A 20,785-nucleotide genomic window follows, 5' to 3' on the forward strand; every position below is an offset into this window, starting at 1 on the left:
ATGGAATTGTTTAAAAAAAGCAGCTCTGAAAGACTGAACCAAACTGGAACCTGTCTTTCACTAAGCACTAATTAACTGTCTGACAGCCCACGTATAAAAATTAGAGTGCTTATTGTTGATGTTTATTTTCACTTTAATAAGGAATTGCTGTAGGTAGCCAGCCTGATTAAGTATTTTAACAACTCCCTTCTGAAGGTAATTAAGTTCTGCAGTGAAATGTAAGGAATTTGGCATCAAAAAACCATTAAGCAGGCAGATATTTTAAATGAATAAACAAACATAACTCTTTCCAACACACACATTCTGCTTTCTCATGATTTACATAACGCAAATGACTTTGACAACATCTTTATATTCTGTTTATCTTAAAATACTGCTGAGCCAAAAAAATCTGCATATTGTGCTTCTGCAGCTGTAAACCTCTGACCCACTGGAGAGTTCTGCAGGCTACAGAGCAATAAACGTTGCCACTGTGGGTGAAGAGCCCACGGCAAGGAGTAATCACTGCTCTTAAAAGCACTGAACGTGCCACATCTAAGTGTATGCATTGAGTTTGTTAAATGTTTATCCAGATTTATATGTGAATGATGGAGATCACATGCTAAAAGTACTTCAGCCGTCTTTAAGCAGCAACATCCACACTTCCACAGTTGGAAACCTCTGCTTTTTAACTTCTGAGAGAACCGAGTGGGTTGCTGGGCTGTCATAGTAAGCACAAGAAAACTGGCTTTGAGGGCAGACTGACAATATAAATGAAACAAAAAGAGATATCCCTGTTACTTAAGTATTAATGTCAATAGTATCACCCACTTCTACCTGGAATAGCAGAGAACAAGGAAAAGGAGCCTTGTTCACTGCAGGAACCTCAAAAACTGTAAATGACCTCACAAGGTCAGAGTGGTCTTTCACAAAAGTGAGTGTTTATTAGGGAATGTTCCCTCTGTCCCTTGAAGTCAGTGTCTCCAAACACACCACGGCCATTTACTCTTTAAGCAAAGGCACACTGACAAACAGAAACGGTGCATGTGAGCCCTGGTGCCATCTACACATCCTGCTGCTCATGGAAACGCTTGCTGGAGAGTTCATTCCACTTCTGACCGCTTCCCCCAACGCTAAGGTTTTCTGGTTCTGTTGTGAAGCCCAAAATACAAGTTCTGGTTCTCTGTCACAGCCACGGCAATTGGGTCAGCCTCAGCACTCAGCAAAAGGAGCTTTTGCCCTCTGTGTGGTTGCTGAATGTCCCTCTGGGCAGGAGGGGCAGCCACGGGGTTTGAGCTGGGGTGCAGCAGCAGGCTGTGTCACATCCCTCCTGGTGACAGCTTGCGCCACGCTCAGCTCCACTGCCACGGGGTCTGTACCGCCGTGGCAGCGAGAACAGCTTATGCTGATTTTTATTTATCATTTAATAAAGCCTCTAATGTAGTCAAAGTAAAAACATGTTTTAATAGATCTTATGGTAAGGGCTGTGTTTCATTGTTTCATAGTTCCATGTCAGTTTGATTAGTCACTTAAGAAATCACAATTTCTAGGGACTGATATTTATTTTATTGCTGTGGGATAGAGAGCATTAAACACATGCATGTTATGGGCATTAATTTGAAGCACTTTAAAATACTTTAAATGTATCAACAGGTTTCCATGTACCGCATCTGATTGATGTGAAATTTTCCAAAATATATTAATTTGGTAAATGTAGATTCTACCAACATAAATAAAGTCAGGGCTGATGGCAGGTCACTGGGGAGTGTGTGAGCCGCAGGCAGCGCAGCCCCGGCTCCCAGGGCGCCGAGCGAGCGCCCTTCGCTGGACAGCCAAGTTTCATTTCTTGTTGGACTGCTCCATCTCCTGGCGAGCCGAAATTCAGAATTCCACCGGCGGGACAGGGGAAATCCCTGCTAGCGGGACCGTGCTGCTCCTGCCCGGGACCGCTCCATCTCCTGGCGAGCCGAAATTCACCTTCGCACCGCCGGGACAGGGGGGAAGCCGCTCCTGGCGACCGTGCTCACCGGGCTCCTCTGGCCCGGGACACCCGGAGCCCGCCCGCAGCGGGGACAGCGCCCGGGGCCGGGGAACCTCGCCGTGCCGGGGCGCATCCCCGCTATCCCGGTGCATCCCCCGCCATCCCGGGGTGTATACCCCGCCATCCCGGGGTGTATACCCCGCTATCCCGGTGCATCCCCCGCCATCCCGAGGTGTATACCCCGCTATCCCGGTGCATCCCCCGCCATCCCGGGGTGTATACCCCGCCATCCCGGGGTGTATACCCCGCTATCCCGGTGCATCCCCCGCTATCCCGGGGTGTATACCCCGCTATGCCGGTGCATCCCCGCCATCCCGGGGTGTATACCCCGCTATCCCGGTGCATCCCCCGCTATCCCGGGGTGTATACCCCGCTATGCCGGTGCATCCCCCGCCATCCCGGGGTGTATCCCCCGCCATCCCGGGGTGTATACCCCGCTATCCCGGTGCATCCCCCGCCATCCCGGGGTGTATACCCCGCCATCCCGGGTGTATACCCCGCTATGCCGGGTGCATCCCCCGCCATCCCGGGGTGTATACCCCGCTATCCCGGTGCATCCCCCGCTATCCCGGGGTGTATACCCCGCTATCCCGGTGCATCCCCCGCCATCCCGGGGTGTATACCCCGCTATCCCGGTGCATCCCCCGCCATCCCGGGGTGTATACCCCGCCATCCCGGTGCATACCCCGCTATCCCGGGTGCATACCCCAGGGTGTATGCTATCGGGGTGTATACCCCGCTATCCCGGTGCATCCCCCGCTATCCCGGGGTGTATACCCCGCTATCCCGGTGCATCCCCCGCCATCCCGGGGTGTATACCCCGCTATCCCGGTGCATCCCCCGCCATCCCGGGGTGTATACCCCGCCATCCCGGGGTGTATACCCCGCTATCCCGGTGCATCCCCCGCCATCCCGGGGTGTATACCCCGCCATCCCGGGGTGTATACCCCGCTATCCCGGGGTGTATACCCCGCCATCCCGGGGTGTATACCCCGCTATCCCGGGGTGTATACCCCGCTATCCCGGGGTGCATCCCCCGCCATCCCGGGGTGTATACCCCGCTATCCCGGGGTGTATACCCCGCTATCCCGGGGTGCATCCCCCGCCATCCCGGGGTGTATACCCCGCTATCCCGGTGCATCCCCCGCCATCCCGGGGTGTATACCCCGCTATCCCGGTACATCCCCCGCCATCCCGGTGCATCCCCCGCCATCCCGGGGTGTATACCCCGCTATCCCGGTGCATCCCCCGCTATCCCGGGGTGTATACCCCGCTATCCCGGGGTGTATACCCCGCTATCCCGGTGCATCCCCCGCCATCCCGAGGTGTATACCCCGCTATCCCGGTGCATCCCCCGCTATCCCGAGGTGTATACCCCGCTATCTCGGCGCACCCTCGCTATTCCGGGCCCGATCCCCGCCATCCCCGCGGGCAGGGCCGCAAGGGGCGGTGCCGCGAGGTCGGGGCAAGCGCCTCCCTTCGGCTCCCTCCGGCACTCTCCGGCAGCTCTCGGCAGCCAATCGGCGCCGCGAGCGCCTTCCCGCCTCGCCCCGCTGTCGCGTGCCGTGCGGGCCCGGTGCTGAGGGCGCGGCGGGGCCGCCGCTGTTCCGGGGTTGTCCCGGGCCCGGCCCGCGGCAGCGGCTCCAGTGGGGACAGAACCGTGCGGGGGCTCGGGGAGGGCGGCTGGCTGTCTGCGGGCGGCTAGGAGCAGTGTCCCCGTGCGGCCCGAGGGCGGGCGGAGGTAAGGCCGCGGCCTGGTGCGGCCCTGGTGGGGTTTTGGCCCCACAGGCTGCGCGAGGCGGGCCGGGCCCGGGCCGGGGCTGGGAGTGCAGGAGATGGGCAGGGCCGGGCCGGGCCGGGCGGCACCGAGCAGGCCGCAGCGCCTCCAGGCACGTGCTCTGGAGAAGGAGCTCTGCCCCTGGGGTAAGGGAACGAACCGGCCTGAGCCCAGCCTCCGGGGGAGCCTGGGGGAACGTCCGAGGGCCTTGGGTTACCTCGGCTGAGGCCGCAGCTCTGACTGACTCGCAGCTTCAGCTTTGAGGCGGCCTGAGCCGGTCCCTGCAAACCTGACTGAAGGGCCTTGCCCACGCTCCCCTGATGGCTCTGTCAGTGTGGAGATCCCCGAGCAGCCAATTCTGCAGGGATGGGTGTGTTCTGCTGAGCCAGTTGAGATTAAAGCAGGGCAGATGCTCTAGTGCTGCTCATAGTATTTATTGGAATAAGGGTGGCAAGATAAGATAGAACACTAATGCTGTAGGTTGCTTGTTTTAGAAGATGACTGGAAGAGCTAGAGCCAGAGGAAGGCCTCCCAGGCAGACACCACTTCCAGCTGCGGTAGGAGATGCACCTGTGAGTTGGTCTTGTCTTTTCTTTTCTTTTCTTTTCTTTTCTTTTCTTTTCTTTTCTTTTCTTTTCTTTTCTTTTCTTTTCTTTTCTTTTCTTTTCTTTTCTTTTCTAATTTGAGATTCACCCCTCACCTACTTCCTATTTCAATATCAGGTAGATGTGTTCTATGTTTTATGTGTGTGTGCATATATTCTGCTGGGTGTACAGTTAATATAACTGTTTTATTAAGGACATTTTATTAAGTTTCCAGTAACATGAAATTCTGAATTGTGGGATTGCTCATGGCTTAAGGTTGCTGTTCTTCCAGCCACGACACTTTTTAATGTAACTTACTCACCAGCCACTAAAACTACAAAAGAAATTTTTATAGAATAACTAGTCAGTTACTTGAGGTATCAGAGGGACTGTAGAAAATGAGAAGTCCATAAATTTTAGTTAGAGCTTGGAAAGAGGGGATTAGTTAAATGAATAATAACTTTAAAAGTTTCTACACTCCAGTAATTTTGAGTTTCAGCTGTAGAACAGTAACACTGCTACTTAGTATAGGACAAAAAGGGTTTAAATGTCCATAACATAAATGCACATGAATGGGTTAGAATGTGCATCCCTCGTGCCTGGAGTGTGTGGATTCTCTCCTCAGTGAGTGCTCTGTTCCCCCAGTGGCAGGTCCAGCAGGACATGCCTGGCCCGCTGCGCGGCCGGCGGCACCTGCAGCAGCAGCAGCAGCTCCAGCACCCACAGCAGCTCCAGCAGCAGCTCCATGTTCCTCCAGCACAGTCGGAAGACCCCGGGGGCCACGGGCACCTGCGTGGCTGTGAGACCCCCCTGCAGGAGAGGAGGCCAGAAGGTGAGAAAGGCTGGGAAATCCAGTGTCCACAAGAGCACCTGTTCTGGAGAGAATCCAATTAATGCATACTTTAGACTGTGTTTGTGGTTTTTTTCTTTTCAAAATGAGATTTGAAAGATGTTTGCTACATAGTAAAATCTGAAATCTAGCATTTTCTGATTACATTTAAATTTGTCTTAATGCCTTTCAAGATTTAATTGCATTATACATTTTTATTTGTTAATATGTGATAGTATATGTGTTATTTATTGCTTAGTTGTGATTTTAAACAATAGGGTTACAGGTTTCCTCGGGACTCCAGGATTTGTCTCTAAGAGATAGGGGTGGACATCGCAGAGATTTCCATGACCTTGGGGTAAACACTCGGCAAGCCATGGTGCACGTTCAAGAATCCAAAACTGGTATGTTTAAATTAGACTCTAGACATGTAAGCAGTTTGAAATGGAGGGATTTCCTTTATTTCTGCTCTTAGTTTCCCCTAAAGAGCCAAGTAAAAAGAATCTTCAGAGTGTATTAGAAAAAGATAAGGAGTTGTTGCTGGTAGCTGAAGAGGAGCACAGAGCGTTGTCCTGGCAGCTGAAGCCTGTACAGGAAACTCCAGAGGGCAGATGAGTGTCTGATAACAGCGAGCCATAGCTCACGGGGTTAGAGCAGATCAGGATCACCACTGACCTCTAATCTTTGTCTGCCTGCCCTAGCTTAAAGAACTGTCTCAGCACTGTTGAATGGCTGTGAAGTGGTAACATTCTGTAACTGTTACCACGGTGGCTCTCGTTTCAGGTTTTTCAGGAAAAATGATCAAGCTGACCACCAACCACTTCCGCCTGACGTCGCGCCCGCAGTGGGCGCTGTACCAGTACCACGTTGGCTACAGCCCCGAGATGGAGGCGCGGCGCCTGCGCTCCGCCCTGCTCTTCCAGCACGAGGAGACCATCGGCAAGACCCATGCCTTTGATGGCTCCATACTGTTCCTGCCAAAGAAACTTGAGAACAAGGTATGATACGAGAATGCTGTTTGATTTTTTATCGTGACTTGCAGTTTGTTCTTGTTTCTCACTAGCTAGGTGAGGTTAGGGAATTGATGTTCCACCAGCAGTGTTTAGTTGGATTGAATATATCAGTATAAGCTAGTTTGTGTAGAGAAACTTGGTAATAAACTTCTGGTTCTAATGGTTAATTTCTAGAATCACCCTCTGCACAGAAGTGATAGTACATACAGTGTTTCTCCTTTTGTTTTCTTTGTACTTAAATCTTTTCATACCTTCTGTATTTTAACACCCCACATAATTGAAAGGGTGGATGAGTTGGGTGTATGTGGCAAGGTTTTGGTAGCTGGAGGGGTCAGGGTGGCTCCTATGGGAAGGGGTCAATGTCAGCCCTGTGTTGCACAGTCTTTGCCAGCCAGATTCAGAATGAACCCATCACAGGCTAAAGCTGAGCCCATCAGCAAAGTTGTTGGCACCTCTATGTATTTAAAAAGCAGGGGGAAATTGCAGAACAAAGAAAGATCTGAGAAGAAGGGAGCACCAGGGGGAAAACACCTCTGTACTGGTGGTAATCCCTGCCCTCTGTGCTGTGTGCCACTCCTTGCTTCACTGCAGGGACTGGGTGTAGCCAGTGCTGTTCACAGAGGGGCCAGAGGAGTCTGGAGTGAAGCTGAGTTTGGAAAAGGGAGAGGGGAAGAAGTTTTCACTGTGTGTGCTAATCTTTGTCTTTTTGCTTCCCAGTATCTGAATCAGTAATTAAATATAGATTAGTTGGCAATATGTTAGCTTATTTCCTCAAGCTGAGTCCTTTTCCTGTCATGGTAATAGGTAAGTGATGCCCCTGCCTTCGTCTCGAGTTCAGCTGCTCTGGGGAGAGCCCCATTCTACCCTTGAGCTGTCTTCTCCCTGATGAGCAGAGTCTTGCAGGTTGTAGTTCACAGTCCTAGTGGGAGATTGAATCTACATTTCAGTTAGTCTTGAATTATTGCTTGGAATAAAAATGGCAAAGTCCAGTTTTATATTACTGGAGCAAAATGCAGAGACAGCGCTGTTTGCTCTGGTTTTGTTAACCTCATTTCACTTTCTCAGGTTACTGAACTCTTCAGTAGGACTCGAAATGGGGAGGATGTGAAGATAACAGTCACACTCACTAATGAGTTGCCACCCACTTCACCTACTTGTCTGCAGTTTTACAACATCATTTTTAGAAGGTTTGCTGTACAAGTTATGTCTTTATAAGAAGTTACTCTAAAAAAGTTTTTGCACTCTGAGGAATAGCATACAACAAATAAGTATTGTAAATATAAATTTTTAAGCCTTTCTGGCTACTGTTACTGTGGGGCCAGCCACATCTGGCAATACTGTAAAGTGCAGTTGTGTGTATTTCTGGGCCATGTTAGTGTGAAAGGAGTTCATGCTGTTGTAGGCAGTTACAACACCCCACCTCCTTTTTGTGTGTGGGTTTGCCTCTTAAAGCAAATTACAGAGCAGGACACTGAACTGGAAATGTCCTCCTTTGTGACTGTAGTCTTCGCTCTTGACCCTGGTACCTGGCCTGTGTGGTTCACCTGAAACGTAGCCTGTTGGGACTGCTGCTTTCAGCTGGTTGGTGAAGGGTGGAGTTGGACATGAACTTCTCACCTGATTATTGTTAATATGTGTCCATGACCTTTATATTGAGTTTAATGAGAAGTTCATATTTTACATAACCAGATGAGCAATGAGTTTGTGCATAGGGATTGGACCATGCATGATTTGATGATTATGATGATGATGATAATAATAGTAATAATGCTAAAGGATATCAATTTTTCTATTTTTAGGCTTTTGAAGATGCTGAATTTGCAGCAGATTGGACGTAATTATTACAACCCCAGTGATCCAGTCAGCATCCCTAACCACAGGTTAGGCAGAACCCCTTGGTTTTGAGAGGGGTGCAGGGGCGTGGCTGATGGAAGGAACTGGGCAGTGTCCAGCTGGATAAACGGCTGGTCTTTTTGTTCTAAAAGTCTCCTGAATACCTACACACTTTGCCTCACACTTTATGAGATACTTAACAGCATGAAATGGATTTCTTAGCTGACTAAGATAGCTACCTGTAAAATATTTTTGATTTTGTTAACCTTCAAGAGCTTGTTTGTATTTGGATGATGGCTTCATTGTGCCATCACTGCTCTCTGGTGTCTGTGAAAGTGGGCAGGAATAAGGGGTCAGAATAAAGATGCTCTAAAGCACACTAAGATTTTGTGTGTTCTCTTTTGCCAGGCTGATGGTGTGGCTGGGCTTCACAAGTTCCATCCTGCAGTATGAGGAGAACATCATGCTGTGTGCAGACGTGAGCCATAAGGTTCTCCGTGGGGAGACAGTGCTGGATACTATGCACAGCCTTCACTCCCAGGTTGGAGAGGAGAGATTTAGAGACGCCTGTGCTAAAGAGCTGATTGGTTTAATTGTTCTCACAAAGTAAGTCTTCTTGGACTTTTGTTGTCTTGGAGAGTTCTTCATGCTCCATGTTCTGGAGTAGGCAATAAAACATCAGAAAGCCAGAAAATACTGTCATTGTGAAGCTAGCAACCTGTTCAAGGTGACAGCATTTGCAAAAGCAGGAAGTACACACTGGTTGTCTTTGGTTTTATTACAGTTTAGCTTGTGGTAGAATTGAGAACCTATTACAGTTGAAAACTTGAAGGTATTAATTCTGAAAGGGGCAAAACTTCCAACTAGCATGAGTACTGACAGTAACTTTGTCATCCCAGTGTATTTCTTTTCTATTTGAGTTAAGATTTAAACAAAAAGTGATGAAATGTTTATGTAGGTACAATAACAGAACATACAGAATTGATGACATCGACTGGGATAACAATCCAAAGAGTACCTTCAGAAAATCAGATGGTTCTGAGATGAGCTTTGTGGAGTACTACAAAAAGGTATGAAAATTTAACTGTGTGTTTTATGCTTTAACTTGGAATGTTCAGTCATCGTTATGGGTTTACTTAGGATGCATGGGTTTCTAATTCAAAGTATTTTAATTTAACAGAATTTTGTTTAAAGGCCACTGTGCAATCTGAGATCAGTAACTAACCTGCACAGCATGGTTTCGTGAGAGTAGTCCATCCCAGGGAGTGGTTGGTCAGGCAAAGGGCCAGGAAGGCTGCTCAGATGAGCACGGAGCTCTTGGGAAAACTCAGAAGGGAAGCTTTGGGAAGGTGGGAGCAGAGCCAGGTAATGTGGGAGGTACACAGATACATTGTCACAGCGTCCAGAACTGAGGTTGGGAAAGCCAAAGAGCCACGGATTGAGTGTGTCTGTCATGGGTGGACCACTGAGGCCTCCCTCTCTAACTGTCAGGTCTTCATGCAGACCAGCTTCAGCAGAAACAGGGTGGAGCTCAAGGTTATGGGAAGGCTCAATTTCAGAAACTTCACTTGGCAGCCTTGTTTGATTCTTGTGATTTCTTAAATTCAGTTGCTCTGTAGGGCAGGAACTTTGTCCATTGCTGAAGTGGAAGGAGCATCCCAGTATTGAGTTAGATACTCCAGATGATACTGCCTCAAGCAAGGCACAGGCTTTGTTTCTGTTGTCTCTTACACGTCAGTAGTTTGATGGCATCAGTTGAGAGAATAGCGCTTCCCTGCTTTGCCTTTTCTGGCAAAACCAATTCTTCTGAGATGTGCTAATTGAAAAAGGTTACCTGGTGGCTTTTGGGTTTATTTTAGGAACAATACTTGTTTTCTAAAGTGAGCATTATTATTCAGAAATAATAATGTTTGTTATGAGTAACTTGTTTGTTTGGAGTAAATTAACATGCAGTCTATATTTCTGATACAGCAATATAACATAGAAATTAGTGATTGGATGCAGCCCGTCCTGATCAGTCAGATGAAGAGGAAGAGAGGGAACATACAAGGATCTGTGGCTCTGATTCCAGAGCTGTGCTCCCTAACAGGTACTATAGCATTTTTCCATATCAAAGCATCTGTCAAACCATAATGCCTACTGAAAGAGGTATTTTGACAGCAGCTTTCTGCAGAGTTCAGGGGAAACTGTTTTGTCTGTATAAATGTGAGTTTAGGAACACATTTTGTAGCTACAAGATTGGATATTTAAATGGGACTGGAAAGCTTGAGGAGGTTTGTTGTTGCATAGTGTTTAGTTATGGTGTTCAACATCAGAACTCTGAAAAGTTGTAGAGTTTTGGTCGTAGAACTTCTGTTGGAAAAGAGCAATTTACTAGAAAATGATGATAATTTTGTAAGATACATAAATACATGTTTTGCACTAGCAGTACCTGAACATCTCAGCACTGTTTGTTTTGATTTGAAAACGGAACTGAAGAGCTGCAATGCCTTGTGTGGTTTCCTCTCAAGTGCAAAAATCCAGGATTTTTTTTCATGCCAATGGGAATGTATGTACAGGAAGCAACTGGAAACTTGGGCTACTATTGCCTCCACTTCCTGTGTCTGCAGGACATGTAGCACTAATCTGCACGAGCAGCAAGTTTAATTTTTACAGTCCTTCATCTTAATTTGGACTCAGAAAAGGCTTTGTTGTTGGCAGGGCTGACTGACAAGATGCGCAGCGATTTCAATATGATGAAGGACTTGGCCATCCACACACGGCTGCCACCTGAGCAGAGGCAGCGCGAGCTTGGCAGGCTTCTGAACTACATCCAAAAGTATGGCACCTAACGTCCTCTCTGTCTCATGAAAGATGTTATAACAAAGTTCTTGCAGTGAAACTTCTGAAATCTTGCTAGTTTTAAAAAAGTCAGCAGGAACAAATTTCTCACATTTTTCATTTATATCTTGTTTTTAAACAGAGATGACAATGTTCAGAAGGAGCTCCGAAACTGGGGTTTAAGCTTTGATAATAAATCAGTGTCCTTTACAGGAAGAATTGTTCAAGGAGAAAAGATCTTTCAATCAGGAGCCATGGTAAATAATAAATCAACTTCTAAAATCTTCTGGATGTCTCACTGATTAAACAAGTTCTTAAGGAAGGAAATAGTACTTTTTGGTTTATAAGTGAAAGATAGAGAGTGAAAATGTTATACACAAGTCTTTGTCCAAGCAGGAGATTTGCAGATTTCTTAAGTTGTTCCCAAGCTGTGGTTAGAAACCCTTGAAGGCACTCTATCACAGTAGGGCTATCCTTGGAGGACAGTCCTTCTGGTCAGGCACACAGTCCAGGAGAGCAGAGATGTTTGCCATTAGTTTCCGTCTATTAAAGAGGAGGTGCCAAGGCTTTGCGGTGAAAAGCCACTAATGATTTCAGCTCGGTAGCTAGAACACGGGCAGTGTGTGTTCAGGCACAGGTAGGATGAGCCATATGAGCAGTGGAGATGTGCATTCAGTCAGAGGCTGTTGTCAAACATGAGCTCTTTGCTCTGCAGTTCGATTACAACCCTCAGTTTGCTGACTGGACCAAGGAGACGCGCGGTGTGCCCCTGATCCGCTCCATGCCCATGGACAGCTGGCTGCTCATCTACACGCGCCGCAACTACGATGTGGCCAACACCCTGCTGCAGAGCCTCTTCAAGGTCACCCCCTCCATGGGCATCCACATGAACAGGCCAAGCATGTGAGTGTCCTCACTGAGCTGAGGGAAACTGTCACCATGTTGGGCTGTTCAGCGAGGGGAGGGTGTAGTGTGTCACACAGCCGATGTGTGGGAGGTTTTCAATAAAGCAGAGTTGCTTTCAGTATGCAGATTGTTCTGTTTTCTCTTGTGATTGGCTTTCCTTACTCATACTTCTATTTCTGAGAGCTTTTCATATGCCAAAACTAAGAGGTCTCAGACAGACAGTCATTGAGCAAACCCTTCTCTAAGGAGTATTTTCTGCTGACTTAGGATGTATTCTGATTCTGATCTGTTCTCCTTGCAAATATCCTCCCTTGAGTACCCGTACTTGCTTTTAATTTTGAATTTCATTGTGTTTGGAAGCCTAAGTTTGGAGGTGATTCCTTTTAATCTTCAGATGTGTGAAAGTGGTTTGCTAATAGCTGTAAATGTGACATTTCATATACTATTGATGCGTAGTGAGCTTTTATGCTTTTGGTGAAGTTTCAGTAGCTGTTAGCTGTTCTTTTTCTGTAAGAATTTTCTCTTTCTTTTCAGGATTGAAGTAGATGATAGAACAGAAGCATATTTAAGGGTTTTACAGCAAAGGGTTACCTCTGACATAAACATAGTATGTATTTAAATCCATAATTTCAAATCCTGTTTCTCTCTGTAACTGGTGTTTAGTGGGATTTGCTCTCAGAACTGCAACTTTGGGCTCCTGAGAATCCACTATGTACCTACTAATCCTCCTGTGCAAACCTAACAGTGACCATGGGTATCCTTCTGGATAAGAGCCTTTGGTTCTGAAGTACAGACACTGACACTTTGCAGTTCTTCCTTTCACTGTGAACATTTGAATATTTCTCTTGCGCATAAGAGCTTTTTCCTAAAGAACTGTTTAAGTGCTGTATAGCTCTGAGAATGCAGCTTCTTACAAAGATTTTTTTTCCTTCAAAGGTAGTTTGTATCTTGTCTAGCTCCCGAAAGGATAAATATGATGCCATCAAGAAATACCTGTGCACAGACTGCCCCGTCCCCAGCCAGTGTGTGCTGGCTCGCACTTTGAGTAAACCGCAGACTATCATGACTGTGGCAACAAAAATTGCCTTGCAAATGAACTGTAAAATGGGTGGAGAGCTCTGGAGTGTTGAGATCCCCGTAAGTATTTTCTTAGAATGGTAACTGCTCTTTATGAGGCTTTATTTCAAAAGCAAGGCCGGTATGCACCAGGTCCATGCTGTGTGTATTGCCTTGCAGCTGAAGCAGGTGATGATTGTGGGCATTGATTGTTACCATGACACTGTCTCTGGGAAGCAGTCCATCGCGGGCTTCGTCGCCAGCCTCAATCAGTCACTCACACGGTAAGAGCAGGCTGCCACAGGTAAAAAACCCCAAAACAGTAAAAAACCCTTTCCTTTGACTGAAAAACAGCTTCAATGGGGTGGTCCATCAGGAAAATGCAAAATTGGTTTGCTGTAATGGTTAATGTGAAACATATTGTGAATTTTTCCCACTGCACCCCTTGAAGGAGTGACATTGTCCCACATTGCTTGAGAGAGGGGTCAAGTGGTGGGATGAATAGAGAGCATCAGGGTGACAGGGTCTTTCCCCTTTTGTGTTGACTTGTGTGAAAGGCTGTTCTTGGTTGAGAAGAATTTTAAGTCATGCTGTAGCACTTTTACCGTGTTTTTATTTAGGGGGAATATTCTCCTAGAACCCCAGCTCTTCCTTGCCTGCATTGACTCACAACACCCATAAAGACTAAGTGGTCATGGGCATTTTAAAAATAAACTCATTGCAGTAAGCCTGGGAAATGCTTTGAAGGTCTCTTTCATTTTGTTCTTCACAGGTGGTTCTCCCGCTGCGTTGTTCAAAGTCGTGGGCAAGAACTTGTGGATGGAATCAAAACCTGCTTGCAAAGTAAGGGAAGGAGTTCTTGTAGAGCCAGATCTAAGAACTGACAATTCAGCTTCCTCAAAGCCCTCCTCTCCTGCTGGCCTGAGGGGAGGCTTTACCAGCCTGCACTTGGATAACAACAGATTAAACATTCTGTTATAAGTACTGCTAAAAATGAATAGCATCTTGTGTAAATCTTTCAATGATTCCCACATTCTTTTGCAATAATTAAAAACTACTGAGTAGTGCACTTCCAAGAATGCTTTAAGGGAGTCTGATTTCAAGGAGGGCAGCTCCTGCTATGAGAGAGGCCAGCAGAGCAGGTGTGTCCTTGGGTCCTTTCTGTTTGTGGGTGCACAGACAGGTGCAAAGCAGAGCTCTTCCTTGCAAGTATGTTTGTGTAGCTGGATGCTGACCCATTTCAGGTTACTGAAGGATTGAGGACCTTACTTTTCCAACTTGCTGGTTTTCTAGGAATAAAAATCTGTTTCTGTTTTGGAATGAATTGTCATTACAACTAATGGCTTTTACTCTTGTTTTTTTAAGCTGCTCTGAGGAACTGGTCTAAATGGAATAAGTCTTTGCCCTCTCGTATTTTTGTGTATCGTGATGGTGTTGGAGATGGACAACTCAATACTTTGGTTAATTATGAAGTGCCTCAATTTCTGGATTGCTTGAAGAGTATTGGTACTGACTACAGGTAAATCTGTTACTACCAACCCTCTTCTTTACACTGGCAGAGAAATAAACACTGGGATACAAAATGAGGCTATTTGTCTAAAGTTGTGAACAATGTCTTATTTAATCTGAATCAGTAAAGACTTACGTGTGAAATTAATGCCCTGGAACTCCAGAGAATCTATTCCTGAAATACTCCTAGTTCAGTTTTCTAGGAGAGTATTGGTTCTTTCCTTTTTCCTTTCTTCTAGCCCGAGACTCACTGTGATTGTGGTGAAGAAACGAGTGGGTGCCAGGTTCTTTGCGGAGATTGGGGGAGGACTCAAAAACCCACCCCCAGGGACTGTTGTTGATACAGTGGTGACCAGACCAGAGTGGTGAGTTCCTGCAGAGGTAACACACACTGCTCCAGCCTGGGCAGAAAGATAGATCCAACAGTACATGGACTGTAGGATCAAGTGTAAAAATACTTCCCACACTTGTGTGGCTCAGGGGCTGGAGAAAATGAGCAGTGTAAGCTAAGGGCATGTACAGGGTGGTTATCGGGAGGAAAGTGGGATAGAACAAATAGTTGAGGTTTATTATATGGACCAAGACTTGGTCCATATAATAAGGTTTATTCACGTTCCTCCAGGTCTCCTGGCCTTTCAGACACAGAGGAAGCTTTTGTGGCCAGAGCCTAGGCATCCTCCTGGGGTGCACTCAAGAAGCATGAAGTGAAGAAAACAAGCCAAATAACATGGGGACTGGCATTTTTCCAAGGCACACAGCCCTCTCAGTAACAGGCTGGTGGGGTGTTTCCTGTGGCAGGTATGATTTCTTTGTGGTGAGCCAGACGGTGAAGAATGGCTGCGTGGCACCCACCCACTACAACGTGATCTACGACACCAGCCAGCTGAAACCCGACCACGTGCAGCGCCTCACCTACAAGCTGTGCCACATGTACTACAACTGGTCGGTGAGTGCTCCTGCCAGGGACAGCCTGCATGCAGAATTGAAATCATTTCTTACCTGCAGAAGTATCTGCTCCTTTATGGAGGTGGAGCTGTGCTGCTGCATTGCCTTGAGGCCTCTGCTGCACACCCAACTCAGCACGCACTCAGCTCTGAGTGCCTGAGCTGTGCTTCAGCTTTGGCACTTCAGCAGCTGCACATATCAGACACGATATGTCCTACCTTCTGCAAGGCCCAGCACTGAATGTAAACCTGTGAAAGAGGTGGCAGGAGGGCACTGGCGTTGGGAAGTTTGGGGTTTTTGCATCTGTTCTTCTGTTGTGTTGGGGGTATGTAAAGGTATTTTCACAAATCAGCATACAGGCAATACAAATTTTACAAGTATGCAGACTTCAGAGGTCCAGGGGTCTTTGGTGCAGCGACTGCATGCTTATTTAAATTACCTGAAAATAAAGGCCTTCTTTTTCTTTTTTCCCCTTTCTGCAGGGCATTATCAGAGTACCTGCTCCTTGCCAGTACGCCCATAAATTGGCTTTCCTTGTGGGTCAGAGTATTCACAGAGAACCAAACCTGATGCTTTCAGACAGACTGTACTACCTTTGAAGCTGAGTTACCAGCCAAACAGAAGGGAGCAGTTCCTCTCTAGAGAATGTAGAATTGTCTTGGCTTTTGGTTTAGTTTTGGTTTTTCGTAAGAGACGTGCACAGGATATGCGCAGCTGTGGAAGTTATTTTATTTTCACTGTACCAAGGAAAAGCTTGAGATTTGCATTTTGAACAGGTGTCTGCTTGCTAGAATAACTAAACAAATTTTTATGATATTTGATACTTATTTTCTAAAGTTTTTCTCAGATTCTTCCCAAAGTTTATTGGTTGTTCTTATTTACATTTTGATAAGTCTTACACAGAATTACTTCTTGCATGGGAGATAGAGAGTTATGCAGACCAGAATCCCAACTCTTCCAGCTAGTATTTACCCTTCTGATTTTCAAAATGCTTCAATATTGTTGATTCCTTGTTTTTCTTGGCTAAAATGAGGGCCAGCTTTGTCTCCTGAGCTGTTTCATACCTTAAGAGGAGCTGACCAGGTGCTCTTGGTTACCAAGGCTTTGTCTGCAGGCCGCACAGCGATGCAGAACCTTGGCAGGGTTTTGAGCAGTTGTCATTGTGAGGGATTTGCACACCAGCCCCAAACTGTGGTGCTGCCCAGGGGCAGTGAGGGCTTTGCCAGGCTGGGCACTGAGGGGGAGTGCTGTGTACAGCTCCAGGGGCAGTGAGGGCTTTGCCAGGCTGGGCACTGAGGGGCAGTGCTGTGTGCAGCTCCAGGGGCAGTGAGGGCTTTGCCAGGCTGGGCACTGAGGGGCAGTGAGGGCTTTGCCAGGCTGGGCACTGAGGGGCAGTGAGGGCTTTGCCAGGCTGGGCACTGAGGGGCAGTGCTGTGTGCAGCTCCAGGGGCAGTGCTGTGTGCAGCTCCAGGCTGAGGGCTCAGCTCTGCAGAGCCTCACACAGCAGGGGAGGGCTCGGGCTGCCTGTGCTGCTGGAGCAGCTCTGGGGACAGGGACTGTCCTGGGGCCCTGCTTCTGCTTGGGCTGGACCTTCATGGTCACTGCCTGGTGGGAGGAGAGGGCTGGAGACAGCTGAACTGCTGGGCTGCTCCTGTTCAACACAGGCTCCTTAACTGAGAAATAGATTTCCATCAAGGAATATCAGTGCACTGGCAGGCTTGGGGTTTTTGGTTTTGTAGTTCCAAACAGTGGGAAGCAGCCCTGGTTTGTTCATGTCTGAGGTTTTCATTGGTCACTGTTCTGCAGTCCATTTTGTGAAACTAACAGCAGGGGTGGAGATGGAGGTTGATTTCAGATTTTTGCAGTAGCAGAGTCAAGATACTGCACGTGGAGAAATTCAGATTAGTGCTGGTTTTCTTAACCACCTTGTTGTGAACCTTGTTGCTTTTCTTTGTGAGATTTAAATAAAGTTGTTGCTGTAATCCTTGCCCGTTTGAGCCTGTTCTGTGTATTTCATGCTTCACCACTGGGTTTTGGCACAGATGGGAGAATTGCTGGAGTAACTTTGCGACCCTTTTTTACCTCTGGGAAGCCCTTGCAGATGGAGGAGCTTTTCTTTATTCTGCAGTGAACTTCAGTGGCCATGGACAGTTCTGCAAAAAGGCTGACACAGGAAGGCAGCAGCTGACACAGGGGATTTATAAAACATACTGCACTCTACAAAATATCAAATTATTTATTTATATAAAATATAATACACAACGACTGTACACATGCACACACCCACACAGTACTTTACCACAAATGTAGGCCAGTTATTTTCTTTAATTAAATGTTGTAATCTAGCACACAGTATTTTACAGTAATTTACATTGTTATCTGAAGACACAATGGGGAAGCTTTGATCATTCATTTATAAACCTTCCATAAATTACAAAAAGAAAGGCAGTCTGAAAAGTATGTATAAACAGTAAAAACAATTTACAAATGGACAAGAATTACAAAATAGTAACAGCCAATGACTGCCATCAGTGTGGAGGATTGGTTTTTGTGATATGCCAATGTTGCAATTGGGGTTTGCTAGAGCCTGGTGCAGCCTCATGGGGCTGTGGCTGTAACACTTTGTCCTTTCACTGCAGATGGACTTGCCTCAATCTGACAGCAGCAGAATGAAAATGCCTTTTAACCTAGGACTGAACCTCCACAGGAAAAAACTGGGGACTAAAGGGGTTTTGGTGTGCAGTTGGGTTTTTCCCAGTAGCTTAGAACAGGGAACCAGGAACCCCAGAACTGGAGGGTGGAAACGGGGTGAGGTTCTGAGTAACTTACACTGCCTGGTTCCCCTGGAATGAGAATGGCAAACCAGTCCAGGGGTTTGGTTTTTACTGGGGGAGCAAAAACTGAAAAGGGTTTAGCACAGCACTTGCACACTGCCAGGAGTCCATCAGACAGGGCTGGGGCAGTACCAGTGTTCATCTGGAATTACTGGTGGAGGGAGGATGGACACAGCTGCATACACAGTACATACAAAGTATACGCTGCATATTTATTAGACAGTACAAATCATTGTGCATTAATAAGGCAAAACATCAAGGCTGATTCAACTAGGAGTTTCAAGACCATTTTTGTTAATGAGTGGATCCAGTGGGGTGATCTCTGAACTAGCAATCAGTGAAGAGTTTTCTCCCCCCACTCATGGTTAAAGGAGAATAAAGGCTGAGATTTTTCCAATGGAGTTTGCAGGTGTTGAGATGACTTCAAATAAAACCATGTTCTTCTGGTCTTAATCCCATACCTTTTTTTTTTTTTTTTTTTTTTTTACTTTTTAAAAAATGTTTTTGCAACAACAAATCCATTTCCCTTTTTTCCTTGCTGTTTTGATTAAGCAATTGGCATGACTCTATTGATGTCAGAGTTAAAAATGCAACGGTCTGGTAAAGTACTGCATAGTCATGAAAGCCCTAGTTTTGACTTAAAAAAAAAAGGTACACAGACTGGAAGCTTTACAAGTTGTCCAGGAGCACAGGACTCATTTCACTGCACCAAGCCTTTTCAGCAGTTTCTTGCCTTTGGAAAGCAGCCCCTTTTTCTTTTTCGAGGCCATATCCCTGCCTCTCCCGGGGCTACCAGAGCCCATCACAGGTGACGGAGGAGACCCGGAATGGAGATGAACTGTGGGGGAAGGTGCTCTCCGGGAGGTACCTGTATTCTCAGGAGGAACCTAGTAGGTACATTGTTATCATTTATTCAATCTTTGAAAGCTTCAAAGCCATCAGCAGCAAGAAACTTGGTAACATCACTTGTCCCATTACCCACTTAAACAAAAGGGCTGGTTTCTTTCTTCTCTCTGGCTCAAAATACTGCGTGGGCTTATGGAAAATACATCAATTTAGAGAAAAAAAAATATTAATCGAAAACCCACCAATAAAGCCCAGTTTTGGTTATGCCTTTTTAAAGGAATTGTTGGATACGCTTGCTTTGCCAGAATTCTGGCCATAAAAGCCACAAAATTGGCTTTGGTTTTTCATTTCAGTACTCTGATAGTACTAAAATGGAGAGGGATACTTTCAGCTATAGATTTAAGAAAAATAAACATGTTAATTACTACAGATTAGCAATCTATAGAAGCCAAACTCTTTTCAGAAGAAAATACTTAAAATGCTACATGATCACTTACTTTTTAATGTCCTTTAAATGCCTTTTCTTTAAAATTGGCTAGCAAACTTTATGTACAGATTAGAGAAGATGGCACACTGGCTTAAAAAAAAAAAAAGGAAAAAGAAAAAGCTAAAATGAACCTTAATTGCAATCAAAGAAAGCTTAAAGGCCCTGAGTGCTTGATGTGTATGCTGCAGCTATGAGGTTGTTAGATGACAGCATTCCTAAATATTTTGAACAGCGTTTTTTTTTTTCCAGTCATCAAAAGCACTTGGATGAAAATGCTAAAATTACATATACTCAGCCTATCCTAAGTACAGTGGCCAGCTGGCAAAATAGTTGCTATCAATTAAGATGATATTTTCACAGTAGAATCCATGCTGTAGGGAGGCCTGCTGGCTTTGGTTGAGGTTAAAACGTCAGCAATTTACTGCCTTGTGCAACAGTGAGTTAAGCAAAGGGGCTTCAAGCCTACTTTGATTTTAATTCAAGGTCTAATTCTAATGAAAAAAAAAACCAAAACAAACCAAAACAACTTGGTAAAGCACCCCAACGTACACCTGAAGATACCAGATATGGAGTCTAATGCATTCATTCAGTGAGCTGCATGTTTCAGGTCGAGACTTTATTGCATTGGTAAACCAAACAGTTGCTAATATTGCAAACGTACGCTGCTAGGAAAATCCAGTGACTTGTACCACAGGAGGGGATTCTTTTCAGAAGTGTTGAATAGTTGGTCTTAGGCAAACTGGGGTATAATAGATTGTGGAAAACACATTTTAAGGCAGACAATTTAAGTAGCTGTGTTTGAGTGTAGTGAGTTCAGAACCAACTATCCCCTTGTAAACTACCGTCCGTGCCAGCGGCACTGCTGGTTCTGCAGGGGCTGCAGCTTTGTGCTTTTCTCTTGACACAGGAGCTTGGAATTTTTACATCCCAGCTTGGCTAGCAATGCAATATGCAGCTTTGTTTGTAGGGTAGTTAGACATCAAACTCTCCTCTCTATGTAAACATAAACATTGAGCTCGGGAAGAAATATGTTCCAAACGCTGACCTTCGTACAGGGAGGGCTGATGGATTTCAGAGGCTCCTGTTTTAAAGGATTTGTCTCCCAAGAAAGGAGTGGACTTGACTAGGTACAGCAAAGGCATACAGCCTGGTCTTCGGTGGCCAAGGGGTTTGGAGACATATTTCTTTTCTTTTCCCCCACAATTAAGTTTCAAGACTTGCATTAGATAGCCAGGTAGCTTTAATTGAAATCTCTATTGGTATCTTCAGTTGCTCACTTACGTGAAGGCTACATTGCCTTATTAAGGTGTGAAATGAACACTCTTC

The 20,785-nt window shown here is 46.1% G+C and overlaps 2 protein-coding genes across 2 annotated transcripts in view; one reads left to right on the forward strand and one right to left on the reverse strand.

Annotated features, from left to right (window-relative positions):
• The first annotated feature begins 3,692 nt into the window (after window positions 1-3,692).
• PIWIL1 (piwi like RNA-mediated gene silencing 1) lies at window positions 3,693-15,891 on the forward strand. The gene is made up of 21 exons (XM_030958991.1): window positions 3,693-3,761; window positions 4,292-4,369; window positions 5,033-5,213; window positions 5,489-5,614; window positions 5,994-6,208; window positions 7,289-7,410; window positions 8,023-8,103; window positions 8,465-8,662; window positions 9,015-9,126; window positions 10,028-10,145; window positions 10,757-10,874; window positions 11,019-11,133; window positions 11,592-11,779; window positions 12,317-12,389; window positions 12,719-12,919; window positions 13,019-13,122; window positions 13,611-13,681; window positions 14,204-14,357; window positions 14,587-14,712; window positions 15,146-15,293; window positions 15,775-15,891. The coding sequence occupies exons 2-21, from the start codon at window positions 4,295-4,297 to the stop codon at window positions 15,889-15,891; spliced, it is 2,643 nt and encodes an 880-aa protein (XP_030814851.1). The 5' UTR covers window positions 3,693-3,761; window positions 4,292-4,294.
• Window positions 15,892-17,563: 1,672 nt separating this feature from the next.
• The window catches only part of RIMBP2 (RIMS binding protein 2), an 81,231-nt gene continuing 78,009 nt past the window's right edge, over window positions 17,564-20,785 (reverse strand). The window contains 1 exon segment of the mRNA XM_030959240.1: window positions 17,564-19,013. Within this exon segment, the coding sequence (XP_030815100.1) occupies window positions 18,822-19,013 (192 nt within the window). The 3' untranslated portion in view covers window positions 17,564-18,821.

The sequence above is a fragment of the Camarhynchus parvulus genome, chromosome 15 (assembly GCF_901933205.1).
Source record: "Camarhynchus parvulus chromosome 15, STF_HiC, whole genome shotgun sequence".
Lineage (NCBI taxonomy): Eukaryota > Metazoa > Chordata > Aves > Passeriformes > Thraupidae > Camarhynchus > Camarhynchus parvulus.